General features: G+C 50.3%; 1 protein-coding gene across 2 annotated transcripts in view; it reads right to left on the bottom strand.

The window, feature by feature from the left end:
- Nucleotides 1–22281, bottom strand: part of TMEM62 (transmembrane protein 62) — an 88553-nt gene that overhangs the window by 35813 nt on the left and 30459 nt on the right. For both annotated transcript variants that reach the window (XM_075331221.1, XM_075331220.1), the window contains exons 7-10: nucleotides 18298–18420; nucleotides 18067–18222; nucleotides 2282–2441; nucleotides 364–477 (exon numbers count right to left, since the gene is read on the bottom strand). In XM_075331221.1, the coding sequence (XP_075187336.1) occupies nucleotides 364–477; nucleotides 2282–2441; nucleotides 18067–18222; nucleotides 18298–18420 (553 nt within the window). The remainder of the gene's footprint in view (nucleotides 1–363; nucleotides 478–2281; nucleotides 2442–18066; nucleotides 18223–18297; nucleotides 18421–22281) is intronic.

Here is a 22281-nt window from a genome sequence, read left to right as displayed (position 1 = left end):
AGACCTGGATGTTTTTTGGGCTAATAAAAAGGGGTGAAAGGGTGTTTTTTTGTATTTTATTGCAAATAAAGGATTTTTTCAGTGTTTGCGTTTATTTCATTTCACTTACAGATTAGTAATGAGGGGGGGTCTCATAGATGCCTCCCATTACTAATCTGTGGCTTCGTGATAGCTGTAAGCCATTAACCCCTTATTACCCTGATTGCCACCGCAGGATGAGTCGGGTAAAGTACCGGAATTGTCGCATCTAATGGATGCTGGAGGCTGCTATTTTTAGGCTGAAGGGGTCCTAATAACCTAAGCAATCTTACAGAGACAAACAATATGGTGGGGAGCAGGGAAAATAAAGCACACACAACTTACAACAACATAATGATCCATAAGAAGGATTAAAGTAGGAAATAGGCTAAAGTGGACATCCGCATCATCTTCTAAGCTAAACAGGTGACTTTTAGTGCGACTTCTTTCTGCTGCATCCTGAAAAGAAAATAGGTAAGATAGAAACAGTATAAATTAATGCTGAACTAAAAGATATAAAAAGAGAAGACAATAAACAAAACTTCAGCCATCATCCTTAGGAATATATCCTTAGTCCTTGAATGTAAACATTAAAGCCATTTGCCTTCTATAGCTTCTCGGTTGCTGTGTTGTTCTATTGCTGGCTGCAGAATGAGTTAACTGAGAATCCATCAGTGAGCTTGTTCTAACAGTCTGATGGGAGAGTTTGTGACTCTTATGGGTCTTTTTTTCTGAGATCCTCAGAATGATCTAACAATTACACTGTATCACAAGAACATAAAACCAAGTAAATGGTCTGGTCTCTTGTAATATACTATAAACCTAGTGTTTGTAATCTAATATATAAAGCTGAGTGTACGTGTGTGTGTGTGTGTGTGTGTATGTATGTCCGCTAAAAGAATCCGCACCGTCGCATTTACAATCACAAAATTTTGCACAGATGCCTCATGTGACTCAGGGAACGTCATAGACTATGTTTTGACAGGAAAATGTAACCCCGCACTTTACAGTTACTCTCCAAAATCCTGCCTCCATTAAACTGAATAGAGGTGGGAGTTACAGGCTATTAATAGCAACTGTCAGTGGTTGCTGTAGGAACAAAATAAACTGTTAGTGTAAGAAGCTTATGTGTGAGGTAATAAGATGTCGGTGGGAAGACGGATAGAGAGAGACAAAAAAAAGCAGAGACACAGACAGAGACAGCCCGGGCAAAGAGAGAGACAGACAGACACACACAAAGATAGACACAGAGATGGAGATAGACAGACTGATACAAATACAGACAAAGAGATAGAAACAGACAGAGACATAGACACAGACAGACAAGGAAAGAGACAGAGAGACAGACAGACAGACAGACAGACAGCGACACACAGACAGAGACTGGGAGAGAGACACGGAGACAGTTACTATCCCAGGCAACGCCCGGGTAATACAGCTAGTCTAATATAAAAAGCTGAGTGAGTGTATGTGTATGTCTGCTAAAGGAATCCGCACCATCGCATTTACAATTACGAAAATTTGCACAGACGCCTCGTGTGACCCAGGGAACGTCGTAGACTATGTTTTGATGGGAAAATTTAACCCCGCACTTTACAGTTACTCTCCAAAAAACCTGCCTCATTTACAGTCAATGGAGCTAGGAACTACAGGTCATTGATAGCAGCTGTAATCAAAAGGATAAGGCTCCGCTTCACCATAAATAATAGGTGCTGAGAAAACAGACAATATAATAGAGGAAATTTCTGGCACACAGAGTGGTGAAAAATGATTTTTTAATTTATTTTTCACTGATTTCTGCAAAAAGTCACACCAAAAACTCCTCATGCAAACGTTTCGGCTCTTTTAGGCAGAGCCTTTTTCAAGGCAAAGGATCCTGGGGTGGACCATCATTTTTCACCACTCTTTGTGTGCCAGAAATTTCCTCTATTATATTAATAGCAGTTGTGAGATTCATAGTATAAGAAGCTTATGTGTGAGGTAATAAGGTATCGGTGGGGAGATGGATGGAGACGGAGAAGGAAAGAGACAGACGGGGAAAGAGACATAGACAGAGACAAAAACACAGACAGATACACAGTGACAGACAGAGAAACAGACAGAGAAACAGACAGAGAGACCGTTACTATCCCAGGCAACGCCGGGTACTACAGCTAGTATATACTGTATATATATTACAAAGTTGTTGATATATTGTGACTGTTGCTCAAAGTTGGAGTTTCGCATGAGGCTGACGCCTTTTCAGGCGTTGTGTATTTCTTACCGTAACTTTGACTTTGATCTCGTGGAGCCCAGTCTCATATTTTTCTGCCATCCATTGTAAAACATATAATGGACCGGATGAGTGCACAGCTTCCCCAACTTCATTTCTATCTATGAACACCTTTACTGACGTGATAGGGGCTGGAGAAAATACCAAAATCCTTTAAAAAAAGGAAGGGGGGGGGGGGAATGAATGGTTAGGAGAATTGTATCAAAAATATGTAAACAGAGTTCACAATATATCTATATTACATCCACAAGGACTAGAATGCTGGGGATCTCCAGTGTCAAAAATTGCACCGAATGCGACTTAAAAAAAAAAATTGCGCTTTTGTCGCCATTTTCTGGGAACCGTGATATTCTCATTTTTCAGGATCTGGGGCTCAGTGATGGCTCTTTTTTTACTTTTTATTGTATATACCAGTCTAGTTAGGGGACTTGGAGCTGTGATTGTCTGATCGTCTTGTGCTATACACAGAAGGGCATCAGCAGAGATACGGTACTCAGTAAATAAGACCGCTAAGACGGCCACCCATTATCTGAATAAACCATCTGTACGGTACCTCAGTTCTAAAAGAGCCCTCCCTGCAATATGAAGCCAGGAACGCTAAGTCCTGCAAAGCCCGATAACCATTTATCAAATACAAATGGACACGTTGTGGATCAAGAAAACATAAAGGGGTTGGCCAACCTATGGGACATTTTCTGGGGATAGATATAACTTTTTTGCAACTAGGTTTCATTAAAGAAGGGAATTTTGTTTACTTACCGTAAATTCCTTTTCTTCTAGCTCCAATTGGGAGACCCAGACAGTGGGTGTATAGCTACTGCCTCTGGAGGCCGCACAAAGAACTACACTTAAAAGTGTAAGGCCCCTCCCCTTCTGGCTATACACCCTCCCGTAGGAGTACGGATTCCTCAGTTTTAGTACCAAAGCAAGAAGGAGGAAAGCCAATAACAGTTTCAAAAACAAATTCAATCCGATAACTAGATCGGAGAACTTAAGAAACAACGTGAACAACATGTGCACCCGAAAAAACGAAACCCTAAAAACAGATAGGGCGGGTGCTGGGTCTCCCAATTGGAGCTAGAAGAAAAGGAATTTACGGTAAGTAAACAAAATTCCCTTCTTCTTTTTCGCTCCTAATTGGGAGACCCAGACAGTGGGACGTCCAAAAGCAGTCCCTGGGTGGGTAAAACGATACCACATGAACGGGCTGTCATACAGCCTCTTCCTACAGGTGGGCCACCGCCGCCTGAAGGACCCGTCTACCTAGGCTGGCGTCTGCCGAAGCGTAGGTATGCACTTGATAGTGTTTGGTAAACGTGTGCAGACTCGACCAGGTAGCCGCCTGGCACACTTGCTGAGCCGTAGCCTGATGCCTCAACGCCCAGGACGCACCAACGGCTCTGGTAGAATGGGCCTTCAGTCCAGATGGAATCTGAAGCCCAGCAGAACGGTATGTGTGAAGAATTGGTTCCTTGATCCACCGCGCCAGGGTGGATTTGGAAGCTTGCGATCCCTTATGCTGACCAGCGACTAGGACAAAGAGCGCATCCGAACGGCGTAGAGGCGCCGTGCGAGAAATGTAAATCCTGAGTGCTCTCACCAGGTCCAACAGATGTAAACCCTTTTCAAATTGGTGAACTGGATGCGGACACAAAGATGGCAAAGTGATATCCTGATTGAGATGAAAGGAAGAAACCACCTTGGGAGAAAACTCTGGAATTGGACGCAGTACTACCTTGTCTTGGTGAAACACCAGGAAGGGAGATTTGCAAGATAACGCCGCCAGCTCGGACACTCTTCGAAGAGATGTGACCGCTACAAGAAAAACTACCTTTTGTGAAAGCCGAGAAAGGGGAACCTCTTTCAAGGGCTCGAAAGGCGGCTTTTGAAGAGCAAGGAGAACCTTGTTCAGATCCCAGGGTTCCAATGGCCGTCTGTAAGGAGGAACGATATGACAAACTCCTTGGAGAAACGTGCGTACTTTAGAAAGCTGTGCCAAGCGCTTCTGAAAGAATACGGATAACGCGGAGACTTGACCCTTAAGCGAGCTAAGGGACAAACCTTTTTCCAACCCAGACTGCAGGAAGGAAAGAAAAATTGGCAATGCAAATGGCCAGGGAGAAAACCCTTGAGCCAAGCACCACGCTAAGAATATCTTCCACGTCCTGTGATAGATCTTAGCTGAGGATGGTTTTCTAGCCTGTCTCATTGTGGCAACAACTCCCTGAGATAAACCTGAGGCCGCTAGGATCCAGGACTCAATGGCCACACAGTCAGGTTCAGGGCCGCAGAATTCAGATGGAAAAACGGCCCTTGAGACAGCAGATCTGGACGGTCTGGTAGTGCCCACGGTTGGCCTACCGTGAGATGCCACAGATCCGGGTACCACGACCTTCTTGGCCAATTTGGAGCGACGAGTATGGCTCGCTGGCAGTCGGACTTGATTTTCCGGAGAACTCTGGGTAACAATGCTAGAGGTGGGAACACATAGGGGAGTCGGAATTGCGACCAATCCTGAACCAAGGCGTCTGCCGCCAGCGCTCGGTGATCGTGAGACCGTGCCATGAAAACTGGGACCTTGTTGTTGTGCCGTGACGCCATCAGATCGACGTCCGGCGACCCCCAGCGGCAACAGATCTGTTGAAACACGTCCGGGTGAAGGGACCATTCTCCTGCGTCCATGCCCTGGCGACTGAGAAAGTCCGCTTCCCAGTTTTCCACGCCTGGGATGTGAACTGCAGATATGGTGGACGCTCTGCTTTCCACCCACGTCAAAATCCGCTGGACTTCTTGAAAAGCTTGGCGACTGCGTGTTCCCCCTTGGTGGTTGATGTACGCCACCGCCGTGGAATTGTCCGACTGAATCCGAATCTGCTTGCCTACCAGCCATTGTTGGAAGGCTCGCAGGGCAAGATAGATTGCTCTGATTTCCAGAACATTGATCTGCAAGGTGGACTCTTCCTGAGTCCACGTCCCCTGAGCCCTGTGGTGGAGAAACACCGCTCCCCACCCTGATAGGCTCGCATCTGTCGTGACCACTGCCCAGGACGGGGGAAGGAACGACTTTCCCTGTGACAATGAGTTGGGGAGAAGCCACCAACGTAGAGAGTCCTTGGCAGTCTGAGAGAGGGAGACAGTCCTGTCGAGGGACGTCGATTTCCCATCCCATTGGCGCAGAATGTCCCATTGGAGAGGGCGCAGATGAAACTGCGCGAACGGGACTGCCTCCATTGCTGCTACCATCTTTCCTAGGAAATGCATGAGGCGCCTCAGTGAGTGCGACTGGCTCTGAAGGAGAGATTGCACTCCAGTCCGTAGCGAGCACTGCTTGTCCAGTGGAAGCCTCACTATCGCTGATAGAGTATGAAACTCCATGCCAAGATAAGTCAGAGATTGGGTCGGGATTAGATGAGACTTTGGAAAGTTGATAATCCACCCGAAAGTCTGGAGAGTGTCTAGCGCCACCTTCAGACTGTGTTGGCATGCTTCTTGAGAGGATGCCTTTATAAGCAGGTCGTCTAGATACGGGATGACCGAGTGACCCTGCGAGTGCAGAACAGCTACTACTGCTGCCATGACTTTGGTGAAGACCCGGGGGGCTGTTGCCAGACCGAAGGGTAACGCTACGAACTGTAGGTGCTCGTCGTGTATGACGAAACGTAGGAAACGCTGATGCTCTGGTGCAATCGGCACGTGGAGATACGCATCTTTGATGTCTATTGATGCTAGAAAATCTCCCTGAGACATTGAGGCTATGACGGAGCGTAGGGATTCCATCCGGAACCTCCTGACTTTTACGTGTCTGTTGAGCAACTTCAGATCCAGGACGGGACGATACGATCCGTCCTTTTTTGGGACCACAAACAGATTGGAGTAAAAACCGTGACCCTGTTCCTGAAGAGGGACGGAGGTCACCACTCCTTCCGCCTTTAGAGCGGCCACCGCCTGCAACAGAGCATCGGCTCGGTCTGGTGGTGGAGAAGTTCGGAAGAAACGAGTTGGCGGACGAGAACTGAACTCTATCCTGTACCCGTGAGATAGAATATCTCTCACCCAACGGTCCTTGACGCTTGCTAGCCAAATGTCGCCAAAGTGGGACAGCCTCCCACCGACCGCGGGTGTGGGCATCGGAGACCGCAAGTCAGGAGGACGTCGTTTTGGCAACGGTTCCTCCGGCTGGTCTTTTTGGGCGTGACTGAGACCTCCAAGAATTTGAACGTCTCTGGTCCTTTTGAGTCTTTTTTGACGAGGTGAATTGGGACCTGCCCTGTCCTCGAAAGGACCGATAACCAGACTGACCCCTCCTCTGTTGGGGCTTGTTTTGTCTGTGTTGCGGTAAGGAAGAGTCCTTACCCTTGGAGTGTTTGATGATTTCATCCAAACGCTCTCCAAACAATCGGTCACGAGAAAAAGGCAAATTGGTTAAGCACTTCTTGGAATGAGAATCTGCTTTCCAATGTCTCAACCACAGAGCCCTACGCAAAACAACTGAGTTGGCTGACGCCACTGCCGTACGGCTTGTAGCGTCCAGAACAGCATTAATCGCGTACGACGCGAATGCCGCCATTTGCGAGGTCAATGGTGCTACCTGCGGGGCAAATGCACGTGTGACTGAGTCGACTCGCGCAAGCCCGGCCGTGATAGCTTGGAGTGCCCATACGGCCGCAAAAGAAGGCGCTAATGACGCTCCAATCGCTTCATAGATGGATTTCAGCCAGAGCTCCATCTGCCTGTCAGTGGCATCTTTAAGTGCCGCTCCATCTTCAACAGCAACCAAGGATCTAGCTGCAAGCCTGGAAATTGGAGGATCCACTTTTGGACACTGGGTCCAACCCTTGACCACTTCAGAGGGAAAAGGGTAGCGTGTATCTTTAAGTCGTTTAGGAAAACGCCTTTCAGGATAAGCGTGGGGTTTCTGGATTGCGTCTCTGAAGTCAGCGTGGTCCAGAAAAGTGCTTAATGTACGCTTAGGGTATCTGAAATGGATTCTCTCGTGCTGCGAAGCTGACTCCTCTACAGGAGGAGCTGGTGGGGAAATATTCAACATCTTATTGATGTTAAATATAAGATCATTAACTATGGCGTCACGATCTGGTGTATCTAGATTGAGAGCGGTCCCAGGATCAGAATCCTGATCAGTTACGTCCGCCTCATCACCCATAGATTCATCCCGCTGGGATCCAGACCATTGAGATGAATGTGAAGGCCCGTCATAACGAGCCCGCTTAGGCTGCCCGGGGCCATCGTCCGAGTCAGAGTCTTCACCCTGAGGTGTAGATGCCCGTCCCGGAGCTAGGAGCTGAGGGGGACCAGGGGGCAATACATGCACAGTGTCCGTGGTCTGAAGTACAGGCCTAGCTCGCAATGTGTCAAGAATTTGTGACATAGTGAGAGACATTCTGTCAGCAAAAGCTGCAAACTCAGTTCCTGTCACCTGGACAGCATTCACAGGTGGTACACCCTGGGACACGTCCAGCAGAGGTCCCGACTGTGCAAGCGCCGCAGGGGCCGAGCACTGCACACAATGGGGGTCCGTGGAGCCTGCCGGTAGAAAAGTCCCACATGCGGTGCAGGAAGCATATAATGTCTGTGCCTTGGCACCCTTGCGTTTTACGGGCGACATGCTGCTGGCTCTCTGCATGTGAGAGAGTCTATAGCCAAAGGGCGACCAGCGCTATGTAATACCAAGTATTTGTAGCAACAAAATACTAAGAATACTACGAGCACAAGAGGGGGTGAGCCCTGAGGGCTGCTTACCGCCCGCTGAACAGCGGGTAAGAGGCTGCAGAATGCCTTGTCTGGGTCTCCCCGGCTCCCCTCTGCAGCTCAGCGTGTCAGCAAGAATGGCTGCCGGCTTATGTGGAGAGGGGCGGTCCGTGGGAGTTCCCAAACAAAAGTGCGGGAACAGTGTCCCCTCTGTGCTGACTGTGAGGGCTGGAGTATGTAAAAACGACTCCAGCCCTCAGCGCTGATGCACTGGCCAGCGTCCCGCCCCTCTCCTGACTGGCAGGTGTGGGGGCGGGAACGAACGAAAGCAGGCCGCAAAAGCCGGGGACTCGAGTTATCAGCGCGGCCGCCGTAAAAGCGCGGGCCGCGCTGAAGTCCCCGGCGCACTACAAGTGCCAGCCGCGCCGCTGTTCCAGCGGCCGGCGCGACCGAGTCCTAGACGTGGGCAGCGTCCCGCCCCTCTCCTGACTGGCAGGTCTGGGGGCGGGAACGAACGGAAGCAGGCCGCAAAAGCCGGGGACTGTAGTTATCAGCGCGGCCGCCGTAAAAGCGCAGGCCGCGCTGAAGTCCCCGGCGCACTACAAGTGCCAGCCGTGCCGCAGTCCCAGCGGCCGGCGCGGCCGATTCCCATAAGTGTGCCTGCTTCAGCTAAGCTGAATGAGGCCATGGCACAGGCGCCGCAGCGCTGATGTCCCCCGGCGCACTACAACACCCAGCATGCTGCGGTGTGAGCGCCAAATGCACGGGGACACAGAGTACCTTAAGGAAGCAGGGCCATGTCCCTGATGTACTCCGCTCCATCCAGCATCTTCTCCAGGGGCTGTAGATGGAGCACGGTCTCAGTGCCTGGAGACCGGTAAATCCCACTTCACCCAGAGCCCTGTAAAAAGGGATGGGGAAGGAATCAGCATGTGGGCTCCTGCCGCCGTACCCGCAATGGGTACCTCAACCTTACAAACACCTCCGACATAAGTGGGGTGAGAAGGGAGCATGCTGGGAGTCTGTATAGACCCTCTTTTCTTCCATCCGACATAGTCAGCAGCTGCTGCTGACTAAAAACAATGGAGCTATGCGTGCGTGTCTGACCTCCTTGCGCACAAAGCTAAAACTGAGGAATCCGTACTCCTACGGGAGGGTGTATAGCCAGAAGGGGAGGGGCCTTACACTTTTAAGTGTAGTTCTTTGTGCGGCCTCCAGAGGCAGTAGCTATACACCCACTGTCTGGGTCTCCCAATTAGGAGCGAAAAAGAAACTCTTACACCCTTTGGCTGTTACAGGCTCTTTGTTACCAGGCACATTCAACTTTGATGTGGTCTGTGTCATAAATCTGAGCGCTCAGAGAAAAACTATCAGACCATCATAGAGAGCTCTCTGATGGATTCTCAGTTATCTCATTCTGTAGCCAGCAAGAGACACTACAACTGTAATGTGTGGACTTGGGGAAGGTCCGGCGTGGGGCGATACACACAAGAAACTGAGGTTTGACCACAACAAACAAAGGGTACACAGGGGACACTTAACGGACGGCCATGGACCTAGGGAGAGGGATGATGGGACACCTTCTGCACTCACCTGCAGCTGCAACCTGCACTCCTAGCCAGTCTCTATACAGGTTCCGCACCTGTTGCCAAGCAGGAACCTGAAGCCCTGAGAGAACCTGTAATAGCCCTGGCTAGTGAGCTGGCAGGTGATGATCACTAGTCCCACCGATGCACTAATACAACAAGAAGGGAAGGTACAACAGGGGAAATAATAAAGGATGAAGTTCAACTTCACAGCTCTAGTCAGCTAACAGGACTGCAGCCTACACCACTTCACACAACAAGGGCTCCAGCAGCTCCTTCCACCTCGAGGCCTAGCTACAGAAAGAATCAGAAAAACCGGTGTCCTCTACTGGGAGATGTGACCATATTTAGGGGAAGGGAGTGATCACCAACCACAAGCACCTGAGGCCAGGAGTCAGAAGCTGCTGGAAAGCAAAATTAACATTAACCCTTCCACGACCAAAGGAAAGGGAATTACGTTTAATGTGAGGAGTCTCAGATGGCAAAGAGAGACTCTGGCCCAGATCCTGTCACAAGTCTCTAGATGCAGAGAGATGGCTGTGACAACAACTTAAAGGCTACAGATAACAAACTGTGCAACATTTTTAACGAAAGCCAACCGCAAAAATGATTTTTAGCCTAAAATGCATGGATTTAGGTAAGAAAACAAAATTGTTTTGAAAACTGGGCAACCCCTTTAACACTTGCTTTATTTATCTCATTGTTATAGGAAATTCTACAGACGAGCAGACAGTGTGGGCAACTTTTATTAATAATCTGTAGGTTTAGTGTTTCCTTCAAGGTATAAATAGCCGGACTGTGCTATTTGCTGCATAATTGCTTTCTAAAAATGTGTACGCAGAGACACTCTGACAGCGGGGCAAAGCACTTTAGATGCCGCTACATCCAGTGATTGAAAACAACAAAGCCAGCTAAACTCAAGATGACATGTATTATAAGATGTGCACTGCACTAAAAATTACTAACTGTACTATTATAAATTTGAGAATTTTGGCAAAAAAATTGCAATTTCTTGACCTACCCCGCCACGTCACAGCAAATCTCTTTGGGGCAGTCCTGCTCTAAAATATTTTGTATTTAAAATGTGCCATACGGCCTCACATATGAAAAGTAGAACTGTGTATAGCAGCACTTACCTGGTGCTTTTCAATCCCGTACCCATGACTGAGTCATGGCTGTGGGCGGGACAGGTCCAAGCAAATGCTGCATGAAGTAAATCGCCTGTGGACAAGGCCTGATGACTGAATGTGAACAGTCACCAACCGCCAAAATCAAGACAGGAGGAATACATCCCAAATTGAGGCGCACGGCAAGGTGGGGGTCAGCCACCGACCAATTCAACAAAAAAAAAAAAAAAAAAATCCAGTGACTGAAGAATTGAGCAGAAAAAGTAGCTGATCTATGGCCACAGTGTAATTTTGGTAAAATCACTGATTAACCAGCAGGAGATTATCATTACAGGACTACTTGGTGTGCTGTCAGGCAGTCCAGCACACTCATGTACTCTGTATAACTGCTAGATGTGCAGCAGAGAAAACATTGATTTTATCAAAATGACAGCAAACAGCTCAGTAAGTGACACATCACTGGGACCAGGGTCTCTACCCCTACAGCATGCTGCTCTCAGATGGGGGGGGGAGCAAAAACCTGATGACAGATTCCCTTTAAGCAATTTTTTAAACAAGCTTCAAAAAAAAAATAAAAAAAGAAGGGAATTTTGTTACTTACCGTAAATTCCTTTTCTTCTAGCTCCAATTGGGAGACCCAGACGATTGGGTGTATAGCTACTGCCTCCGGAGGCCACACAAAGTATTACACTAAAAAGTGTAAGGCCCCTCCCCTTCTGCATATACACCCCCCGTGGATCACGGGCTGCTTCAGTTTTAGTGCAAAAGCAAGAAGGAGGAAAGCCAATAACTGGTTAAACAATTCAATCCGAAGGAACATCGGAGAACTGAAACCATTCAACATGAACAACAAGTGTACCCGAACAACCAAAAAATCCCGAAGGACAACAGGGCGGGTGCTGGGTCTCCCAATTGGAGCTAGAAGAAAAGGAATTTACGGTAAGTAACAAAATTCCCTTCTTCTTCGGCGCTCCATTGGGAGACCCAGACGATTGGGACGTCCAAAAGCAGTCCCTGGGTGGGTAAATTAATACCTCAAGTTTGGACTGTAAAAACAGCCCTTCCCTACATGGAGGCAACCGCCGCCTGCAGGACTCTTCTACTTAGGCTGGCATCCGCCTAAGCGTAGGCATGCACCTGATAACGCTTGGTGAAGGTGTGCAGACTCGCCCAGGTAGCCGCCTGGCACACCTGCTGAGCCGTAGCCTGGTGCCGTAATGTCCAGGACGCACCCACGGCTCTGGTAGAATGGGCCTTCAGCCCTGATGGAACCGGAAGCCCAGCAGAACGGTAGGCTTCAAGAATTGGTTCCTTGATCCATCGAGCCAGGGTGGATTTGGAAGCCTGCGACCCTTTGCGCTGACCAGCGACAAGTACAAAGGGTGCATCCGAGCGGCGCAGGGGCGCCGTGCGGGAAATGTAGATTCTGAGCGCTCTCATCAGATCCAACAAATACAAATCCAATTCATATCGATGAACTGGATGAGGACAAAAGGAAGGTAAGGAGATATCCTGACTGAGATGAAAAGGGGGATACCACCTTAGGGAGAAACCCCGGAATCAGGCGCAGCGCTACCTTGTCTTGGTGAAACCCCAAGAAGGGAGCTTTGGATGACCGCGCTGCGAGCTCGGACACTCTCTGAAGAGACGTGACCGCTACCAAAAAGGCCACTTTCTGTGAAAGTCGAGAAAGTGAAACATCCCTCAGAGGCTCAAAGGGCGGCTCCTGGAGAGCAATTAGTACCCTGTTCAGATCCCATGGGTCTAACGGCCTCTTGTACGGAGGGACAATGTGACAAACCCCCTGCAGGAACGTGCGTACCTGAGGAAGTCGCCCTATGCGCTTCTGAAAGAATACAGACCGCGCTGGGACTCGTCCGTTAAGGGAGCCGAGCGACAAACCTTTTCCCAAACCAGATTGCAGGAAGGAAGGAAAAGTAGGCAATGCAAATGTCCAGGGAGACACTCCCTGAGCAGAGCACTAAGATAAGAATATCTTCCGCGTCTTGTGGTGGATCTCGGCAGACGTCGGCTTCCTAGCCCGTCTCATGGTGACAATGACGTCTTGAGATAATCCTGAAGACGCTAGGATCCAGGACTCAATAGCCACCAGTCAGGTTCAGGGCTGTAGAATTCAGATGGAAAAAACGGCCCTTGGGACAGTAAGTCTGGCCGGTCTGGTAGTGCCCACGGTTGGCCGACCGTGAGATGCCACAGATGCAGGTACCACGACCTCCTCGGCCAGTCTGGGGCGACGAGGATGGCGCGGCGGCAATCGGAGCTGATCTTGCGTAGCCCTCTGGGCAACAGTGTCAGAGGGGGAAACACATAGGGTAGCTGGAACTGCGACCAATCCTGAACTAAGGCGCCTGCCGCCAGAGCTCTTTGATCGTGAGACCGCGCCATGAAAATCGGGCCCTTGTTGTTGTGCCGAGACGCCATTAGGTCGACGTCCGGCCTCCCCCAGCGGCTACATATTTCTTGAGACCCGTCCGGGTGCAGAGACCATTCCCCTGCGTCCATGCCCTGGCGACTGAGGAAGTCTGCTTCCCAGTTTTCTACGCCCGGGATGTGAACTGCGGATATGGTGTATGCTCTGTCTTCCACCCACATCAGAATCCGCCGGACTTCCTGGGAGGCTTGCCGACTGCGTGTTCCGCCTTGGTGGTTGATGTATGCCACCGCTGCGAAGTTGTCCGACTGAATTCGGATCTGTTTGCCTTCCAGCCTCTGCTGGAAGGCTTGCAGGGCAAGATACCCTGCCCAGATTTCCAGAACATTGATCTGAGGGGTGGACTCCTCTGAAGAGAGTCCTTGCCCGTCTGAGAAAGGGGTACGTTCCTGTCTAGGGACGTTGACTTCCCATCCCATTGGCGAAGAATGTCCTATAGAAGTGGACGCAGATGAAACTGCGCGAAAAGGACTGCCTCTGCATGAGGCGTCTTAAGGGGTGTGACTGGCCTTGAAGGAGAGACTGCACCCCCGTCTGTAGTGAACGCTGTATGTCCAGCGGGAGCTGCACTATCGCTGAGAGAGTGTGAAGCTCCATGCCAAGATATGTCAGCGATTGGGTAGGTGTCAGATTTAACTTTGAAAAGTTTATGATCCACCCGAAACTCTGGAGAGTCTCCAGCGCCACGCTCAGGCTGTGGTGGCATGCCTCTTGAGAGGGTGCCTTGACAAGTAGATCGTCCAAGTAAGGGATCACAGAGTGACCCTGAGAGTGCAGGACTACTCCCACTGCTGCCATGAACTTGTGAAAAGCCGTGGGGCTGTCGCCAGACCGAAGGGCAGGGCTACGAACTGAAGATGCTCGTCTTCAATAACGAATCGTAGCCAACACCGGTGCTCTGGAGCAATCGGCACGTGGAGATAAGCATCCTGATGTCTATTGACGCTAGGAAATCTCCTTGAGATATGGAGGCAATGACGGAGCGGAGGGATTCCATCCGGAACCGCCTGGTTTTCACGTGCTTGTTGAGCAGGTTTAGGCCCAAAACGGAACGGAAGAGCCGTCGTTTTTTGGTACCACAACCAGATTGGAGTAAAAACCGTATCTTGTTCCTGAGGAGGAACAGGGATTACCACTCCTTCTGCCTGCAGAAGAGCATCGGCTCGGTCGGGAGGTGAGGAAGTTCTGAAAATCTAGTCGGAGGACGAGAACAGAACTCTATCCTGTACACGTGAGACAAAATGTCTCTCACCCACCGGTCTTTGACCTGTGGCAGCTAAATGTCGCCAAAGCGGGAGAGTCTGCCACCAACCGCGGATGCGGAGAGAGAGAGCTGAACGTCATGAGGAAACCGCCTTGGTAGCGGTTCCTCCGGCTGCCTTCCTTGGGCGTGATTGAGCCTGCCAGGAATCTGCGCCTCTCTGAGCTTTTTGAGTCCTTTTGGACGAGGACAATTGGGACCTGCCCGAGCCTGGGAAGGACCGAAACCTCGACTGTCCCTTCCTCTGTTGGGTGTTGTTTGATCTGGGCTGGTGTAAGGAAGAGTCCTTACCCTTGGACTGTTTAATGATTTCATCCAATCGCTCACCAAACAGTCTGTCACCAGATAACGGCAAACTGGTTAAGCACTTTTTTGGAAGCAGAATCTGCTTTCCATTCCCTCAACCACAAGGCTCTGCGTAAAACCACGGAGTTGGCGGACGCCACTGACGTACGGCTCGTAGAGTGCAGGACAGCATTAATAGCGTAAGTCGCAATGCAGACATTGCGAGGTTAAGGACGCCATCTGCGGCACAGATGTACATGTGACAGTGTCCACGTGCGCAAGACCAGCTGAAAAAGCTTGGAATGCCCATACGGCTGCGAATGCCGGAGCAACCGACACGCCGATAGCTTCATAGACAGAATTCAACCAGAGGACCATCTGTCTGTCAATGGCATCTTTAAGTGAAGTCCCATCTTCCACTGCAACTATGGATCTAGCCGCAAGCCTGGAGATAGGGGAATCCACCTTTGGACACTGGGTCCAGCGCTTGACCACGTCAGGGAGAAAAAGGATAACGTGTATCCTTAATACGATTGGAGAACGCTTATCTGGATAAGTGTGGTGTTTCCGGATTGCTTCTCTGAAGTCAGAGTGGCCAGAAAAGTACTCAATATACGCTTGAGATACTGAAAAGGGATTTCTCCTGCTGTGAAGCTGACTCCTCCACCGGAGGAGCTGAGGGAGAAATATCCAACATTCCCTTGATGGACGCTAGAAGATCATTCACTATGGCGTCACCATCCGGAGTATCCGGATTGAGAGCGGTCTCAGGATCAGAGTCCTGATCAGCTACGTCTGCCTCATCATACAGAGAGTCCCAAAGTCCATGGTCCGTCTGGACTGCAAAGTCTCTAAGATGTTAGTCACAGTCACAGACCTATCAGCCGAAACTGCAACTCCGTCCCTGTCCCTGGACAGGGTTCACAGGTGGTTCCTTTAGCCACCTCTAGCAGAGACCCCGGCTGACCAAGTGCTACAGGGGAGCATTGCACACAATGGGGACAGTGGAACCTGCCGTGTGGAACAGTATCACGTGCAGTACAAGCAGCATAGAAAGCCTGTGCCTTGGCACCCTTTCTTTTTTGCTGCTGTTGTCTAGCCATCTAGAAGCATATAGCCAAGAATAGCGACCGTACAGTGCAATGTATAGCATACAAGCAGAAAGTACAAATGAACACTTCAGCACATGCAGTACAAGCAGCATAGAAAGCCTGTGCCTTAGCACCCTTGCTTTTTTGCTGCTGTTGTCCAGCCATCTAGGAGTATATAGCCAAGAATAGCGACCGTACAGTGCAGTGTATAGCATACCAGCATAAAGTACAAATGAACACTTCAGCACATGCAATACAAGCAGCCTAGAAAGCCTGTGCCTTAGCACCCTTGCTTTTTGCTGCTGTAGTCTAGCCATCTAGGCATAAAGTACAAATGGCATTAGTGGGGTCAGCACTTCAGGTGCTGCTTACCGCCCGCCCAAAGGTGGGTGTGTGGTCGCCCGAATCCTGTGACTGGTTGCCCAGAGCTTGTCTCCCTTCTCCAGCCCAGACTGCGTGCAGGAATGGCTGCCGGCGTCTTGTGAAGAGGGGCGGGCCGTGGGCGTGCCCCAGACAAGAGCGGGAAACTGGCGTCCCACTGTGTCCAGTGAAGGGGGCTGGAGAATGCAAAGCAGACTCCAGCTCTCGGCGCTGACTGTCTGTACAGCGTCCCGCCCCTCCCCTGACTGGCAGGGCTGGGGGCGGGAACGAAGTGAAAACTAGGCCGCAAAGCCGGGGACTCGAGTAATAAGCGCGGCCGTCCTATGTGCACGGCCAGCGCGGAAGTCCCCGGCGCACCACAAGTCCCAGCCGCGCCACAGTGTAAAACACCCCGCAGCGGCCGGCGCGGCAGTTTCTAACACATAAATTCACTCAGCTAAGCTGCAGTGAATAATAGCACAAGCGCTCCGCGCTGTTGTCCCCGGCGCACTAGCACTCCCAGCAATGCTGGTGTGTGTGTGCGCGATGTGTACGGGGACACAGAGTACCTTAATGTAGCAGGGCCCTGTCCATGACGATATCCAGCTCCATATCCAGCAGGATCTCCGGGTCTGTGGATGGAGCCCGGTCTCAGTGCCTGGAGACCGGTAAGATCCCACTTCACCCAGAGCCCCGAGGGGGGATGGGGAAGGAAAACAGCATGTGGGCTCCAGCCTCCGTACCCGCAATGGGTACCTCAACCTTAACAAACACCCGACAAAAGTGGGGTGAGAAGGGAGCATGCTGGGGGCCCTAGTATGGGCCCTCTTTTCTTCCATCCGACATAGTCAGCAGCTGCTGCTGACTAAAAACAGTGGAGCTATGCGTGGATGTCTGACCTCCTTCGCACAAAGCATGAAAACTGAAGCAGCCCGTGATCCACGGGGGGTGTATATGCAGAAGGGGAGGGGCCTTACACTTTTTAGTGTAATACTTTGTGTGGCCTCCGGAGGCAGTAGCTATACACCCAATCGTCTGGGTCTCCCAATGGAGCGCCGAAGAAATTATATATAAATAAATAAAAACATAACAATTCTCAAAATTAGAGCCATATACATAGAGGCTGGCCTAGCCTTGGTACAGCTAAGTCAGCACCAGCACTTACTCATGTGTGCATCAACAAAACACGTTAAAAACAGCTACTTAAAGACATGGGAGATGTCATATAATTAAAGGGAGAATGGCAGGGTCCCCTATTGGAAGAACATATGTGTCCAGCCTCTCCCTAACCCGGCTTAATGCACAAAGTTCTAGATATACAAAGAGGAGAAAACACTCCAATTATAAACAATCATATTTAAAGGATTATAGGTAGACAAAAAAATGCAAAGTGCAATGAAACCGCTGTAACAGCCTATTCATACCACATGACATGACAAGACCCCAGGAATGGATCTAAGAACCACCAACGCGGGTTTCGCGAGGATACTCTTTCTTCTTCAAGGCGGGAAGATATATATAGTTTTGCATCTACAGTTTCTTCTATTGCAATCAGGCAACAAACAAATAATCCTTTTTATCGGTTGTCGACTTCACGCTACTTTATAAGTTTAAAATTACGAAGAATAAAAGGACACATGGTACAAGGTACAACTGCTGGATAAAACATAAATAAGGTTTGTTTGTAGTTTGTTTCCATGGAGACCCATAGATCTGTGCAGGAGCTGTAGACATTTTCAATAAGACATTTTATCTCAGAATTCTGCTTGATGAATCAGGGTCCTAAGTAATTGAACATTATCATACTGTATACTAAGTGCTGGATCACATTTTTACATTTTTCTCTGGACTAATTGACCTTCTTTATAATGCATATACTATTTTCACAGCTAGATGTAGTGGAAATACCGTATATGCGTTGAGTGTAAGATCTGCTGGAGCGGCTCCACGGCAGGATTTGAGTAAAGTGCAGATTTCGGGTTGGTGATCAGGATCGCCGGCCATTCATCATACTGGAGGTCTACGAAGCTGAACAGGTCGTGATCAAAGGCAAAGATGCGGAATCTGAAGGGGAAATAAATGGTAATAATGTGAAATCCAGAGGGGTGCAGACTCACATAGTAGTATAGTGAGTGTTACCTTCTGTTGTGCATCCAATCTCCCAGCTCCAGCTCTAATGTCCCCTGTTGGTGCTGCGAGTGCAGAACCGGGGCCAACCCTCCCAATGTGTGCAGGTGACCGCACATGTACGCGACAGCGGAGCTGGGGACAACAAGAACATGTCAGGCTGCAGAACTTCTAAAATCGTCATGCAAATCTTCCCCCCTACACATAGACCCTCGGCTAAGCATTTATGTATTATCCGCTTGGAATGAGGAGAAAGACGCTACCAGACTCCGACATGGCTTACCTACCCAGGAGACAACAGCCCAATCCTTCCCTCCTCCGACATCACCTGGGATTTTTAGGAGGAACCAAAACAGATTGGAACAGGGGTCGGGAACCGTTTTGGTTGAGAGAGCCATGAACGCTACATATTTTAAAATGTAATTCTGTGAGAGCCATACAATATGTTTAAAACTAAATACAAGTAAATGTGAACATTTTATGTAAGACCAACACTTTAAGGGTGCGTGCTCACGATCAGTGTTTGCAGCGGTTTGGACGCAATCTACCTCAGCTGCGTCCAAACCGCTGCGTTGTACAGTACAAGCACAGTGGATGAGATTTCTAGAAATCCTGTGCCCACTGTGCTTTTTTTCCCACAGCAAACACTGACCTGTGGTGCGGCTTTCCAGACCACAGCGTGTTAATTGTTTGCTGCGGAATCGCCTGAATCCTCCGTAGGGACAGCACAAGCGAGAGACCGCAGCGCACCAAACCCTGATCGTGGGTACAAGCAGCTGCGGTCTCCTGCGGAGGAGACTCGCAGCCCCGCAGGTAAGGACCCACTGCGTTCTGAACGAGTCCTGATCGTGGGCACATACCCTTAAAGTACAATAATGCTCTGAATTCATTTTAATAATTTTGTTATGCTGTTGCTGATGAATAAAGTACTTCTTACCATTAATGTGCCTCTTATATTAACTCACCAGAGGGGACTGGCTCAGAAGGTCCAAGAAGGGAGGGTAGGCGATGCTGCGGGCATGTAGGAGGGAGTGTCTTGGCTCAAGAGGGTCGTCGATACTGCTGCTGGCTTGTGAGGTGTCACAGCGGTGGGCGCCATTGATCTGCCAGCGGGCTGTTTTGAATTTCTCACAGTTGACGAGATCAACTTCAAGAAATTGGCTGTGGCGCATGCGCAGATCGACTTCAAGAGAATGGCTGCGGAGTCCTATCTGTGCATGCACCACCTCCGCGGCTGTTTTCTTTAAGTTGATTTTGTCAGCTGTGGGAAATTCAAAAGTAGCCCGCAGTCCGCTGGCAGATCAATGTCGCCTGCCGCCGTGACACCCGACGAACCCGCAGTATCACGACCCTTCACTACCACTGTTGCCCCAGTAAGCTATATGCGGTTTGTAAGACGCACCCCCATTTTTCCCTCAGTTTTGGGGGAAAAAAAAAAAAGAGAATTTTGTTTACTTACCGTAAATTCTTTTTCTTATAGTTCCGTAATGGGAGACCCAGACCATGGGTGTATAGCTTCTGCCTCCGGAGGACACACAAAGTACTACACTAAAAAGTGTAGCTCCTCCCTCCGAGCATATACACCCCCTGGATAACCAAATATAGCCAGTTTAGTGCAAAAGCTGAAGGAGGACAGCCACCCACAAGTAGAGATAGAGAAAGAACCGGAACAACCAGAGCCTCTGTCTACAACAACAGCCGGTGAAAACACACGGAACAAGAAAACTCCCAACAGGCAACAGGGAGGGTGCTGGGTCTCCCATTACGGAACTATAAGAAAAAGAATTTACGGTAAGTAAACAAAATTCTCTTTTTCTTCATCGTTCCTATGGGAGACCCAGACCATGGGACGTCTCAAAGCAGTCCATGGGTGGGAATAAACAGAAAACTGAGAAGTAGGCGAAACCTAACTTCACAAATGGGCAACAGCTGCCTGAAGGATGCGTCTGCCCAAGCTCGCATCTGCCGAAGCATGCGCATGCACTTGGTAGTGCTTCGAAAAGGTATGCAGACTAGCCCAAGTGGCAGCCTGACCGACCTGCTGAGCCGTAGCCTGGTGCCTGAGAAACCAAGAGGCACCGACAGCTCTGATCGAGTGTGCCTTGATCCCCGGCGGGGGAGGCACTTGAGTACACTGATAGGCATCGGAAATGGCCGACCTAATCCAACGAGCTAGGGTCGGCTTAGAAACCGAGAGGCCCTCACGCCGACCTGTGGTCAGCACAAAAAGAGAGGTGCGCCGCCTAACAACAGCGGTGCGAAACACATAGATCCGGAGCGCCCGCACCAGATCCAGAGTATGCAACGCTTTTTCAAAGCGATGAACAGGAGCCGGACAAAAGGAAGGCAGGGAATGTCCTGGTTAAGGTGGAAAGAGAAACCACCTTAGGGAGAAAGTCCGGAGTCGGACGGAGAACCACCTTGTCTTGATGAAAAAACAAAAAAGGTGACTCCGAAGAGAGCGCAGTCAAATCAGGAGACTCTCCTGAGGGAAGTTATGGCCACTAGAAAGACCACTTTCTGTGAAAGACGAGACAAAGAAACCTCCCTAAGAGGCTCAAAGGGGGGTTTCTGGAAAGCCATGAGGACCAGATTAAGGTCCCAGGGATCCAAGGGCCGCCGGTAAGGCGGAATGCTGTGAGATGCGCCCTGCATGAAGGAGCGCACCTGAGCCAGCCGAGCGATACGCCGCTGGCACAACACTGACAGAGCCGAGACCTGTCCCTTGAGGGAATTGAGGGATAGTCCTAGCTGCAGACGGACTGCAGAAAGGACAGAAGGGTCGGCAAGGAAAAAGGCCAAGAAGCATGGCCGGAAGAGCGACACCAGGACAGGAAAATTCTCCAGGTCCTGTGATAGATTTTGGCCAAGGAATACTTCCGAGCCCGAGTCATAGTGGAGATGACTTCAGGAGAGATACCAGAAGTCGTCAAGATCCAGGACTCAAGAGCCACGCCGTCAATCTGAGAGCCGCAGAATTCAGGCGGAAAAACGGACCTTGTGAGAGAAGGTCTGAACGGTCCGGGAGATGCCACGGCACCTCTACGGACAGATGGAGCAGGTCTGGGTACCAAGCTCGCCTGGGCCAGTCTGGAGCAATGAGAATGACCCGACGCCCTCCATTCTGAGCTTGCGCAGGACTCTGAGCAAGAGGTAGAGGGGGAAACACGTAAGACAGACGAAACTGGGACAAATCTTGAACCAGCGCGTCCGCTGCAAAGGCCTGAGGATCGTGGGAGCGAGGATCCACTTCCGGAGTGCCCCCCTTGCGGCAGAGTGACCGAAACACTGCCGGATGCAGAGCCCACTCGCCGCTGTCCACGGTTGGACGGCTGAGATAATCTGCCTCCCAGTTTTCCACGCCTGGGATGTGGACTGCGGATATGGTGGACTTGGAGTCCTCCGTCCACTGAAGGATGCGTTGAACCTCCAACATTGCCAGGCGGCCGAGTGTCCCGCCCTGGCAGTTGATGTAGGCAACCGCTGTCGCGTTGTCTGACCGGACTCGAATGTGCTTGCCCGCCAACAGGTGGTGAAAGGCTAAGAGAGCTAGAAGCACAGCTCTGATTTCCAGCACATTGATCGAGAGGGCTGATTCGGACGGGGTCCAAGTGCCCTGCGCTCTGTGGTGGAGACATACTGCTCCCCAGCCGGATAGACTGGCATCCGTGGTGAGGATCACCCGGGACGGGGCCAGGAAGGAGCGTCCCTGAAGAGAGAGGGGCCGAAGCCACCAATGAAGGGAGCCCCTGGTCTGTGGCGACAGAGCCACTAACCTGTGCAAGGAGCAAGGTCGCTTGTCCCAACAGCGGAGAATGTCCAGCTGCAGAGGACACAGATGGAACTGGGCAAGGGAACCGCTTCCATTGACGCCACCATCTGACCCAGCACCTGCATTAGGTGCCTGATGGAATGACGGCGGGGCCTCAGCAAAGGGCGCACCGCCAGTGGAGGGACTGCTGTTTGACTAAGGGCAGCTTCACCAGTGCCGGCAGA

This window comes from Anomaloglossus baeobatrachus, chromosome 12 (genome assembly GCF_048569485.1).
Source record: "Anomaloglossus baeobatrachus isolate aAnoBae1 chromosome 12, aAnoBae1.hap1, whole genome shotgun sequence".
Lineage (NCBI taxonomy): Eukaryota > Metazoa > Chordata > Amphibia > Anura > Aromobatidae > Anomaloglossus > Anomaloglossus baeobatrachus.
This window is presented reverse-complemented; position numbering and strand designations above follow the sequence as displayed.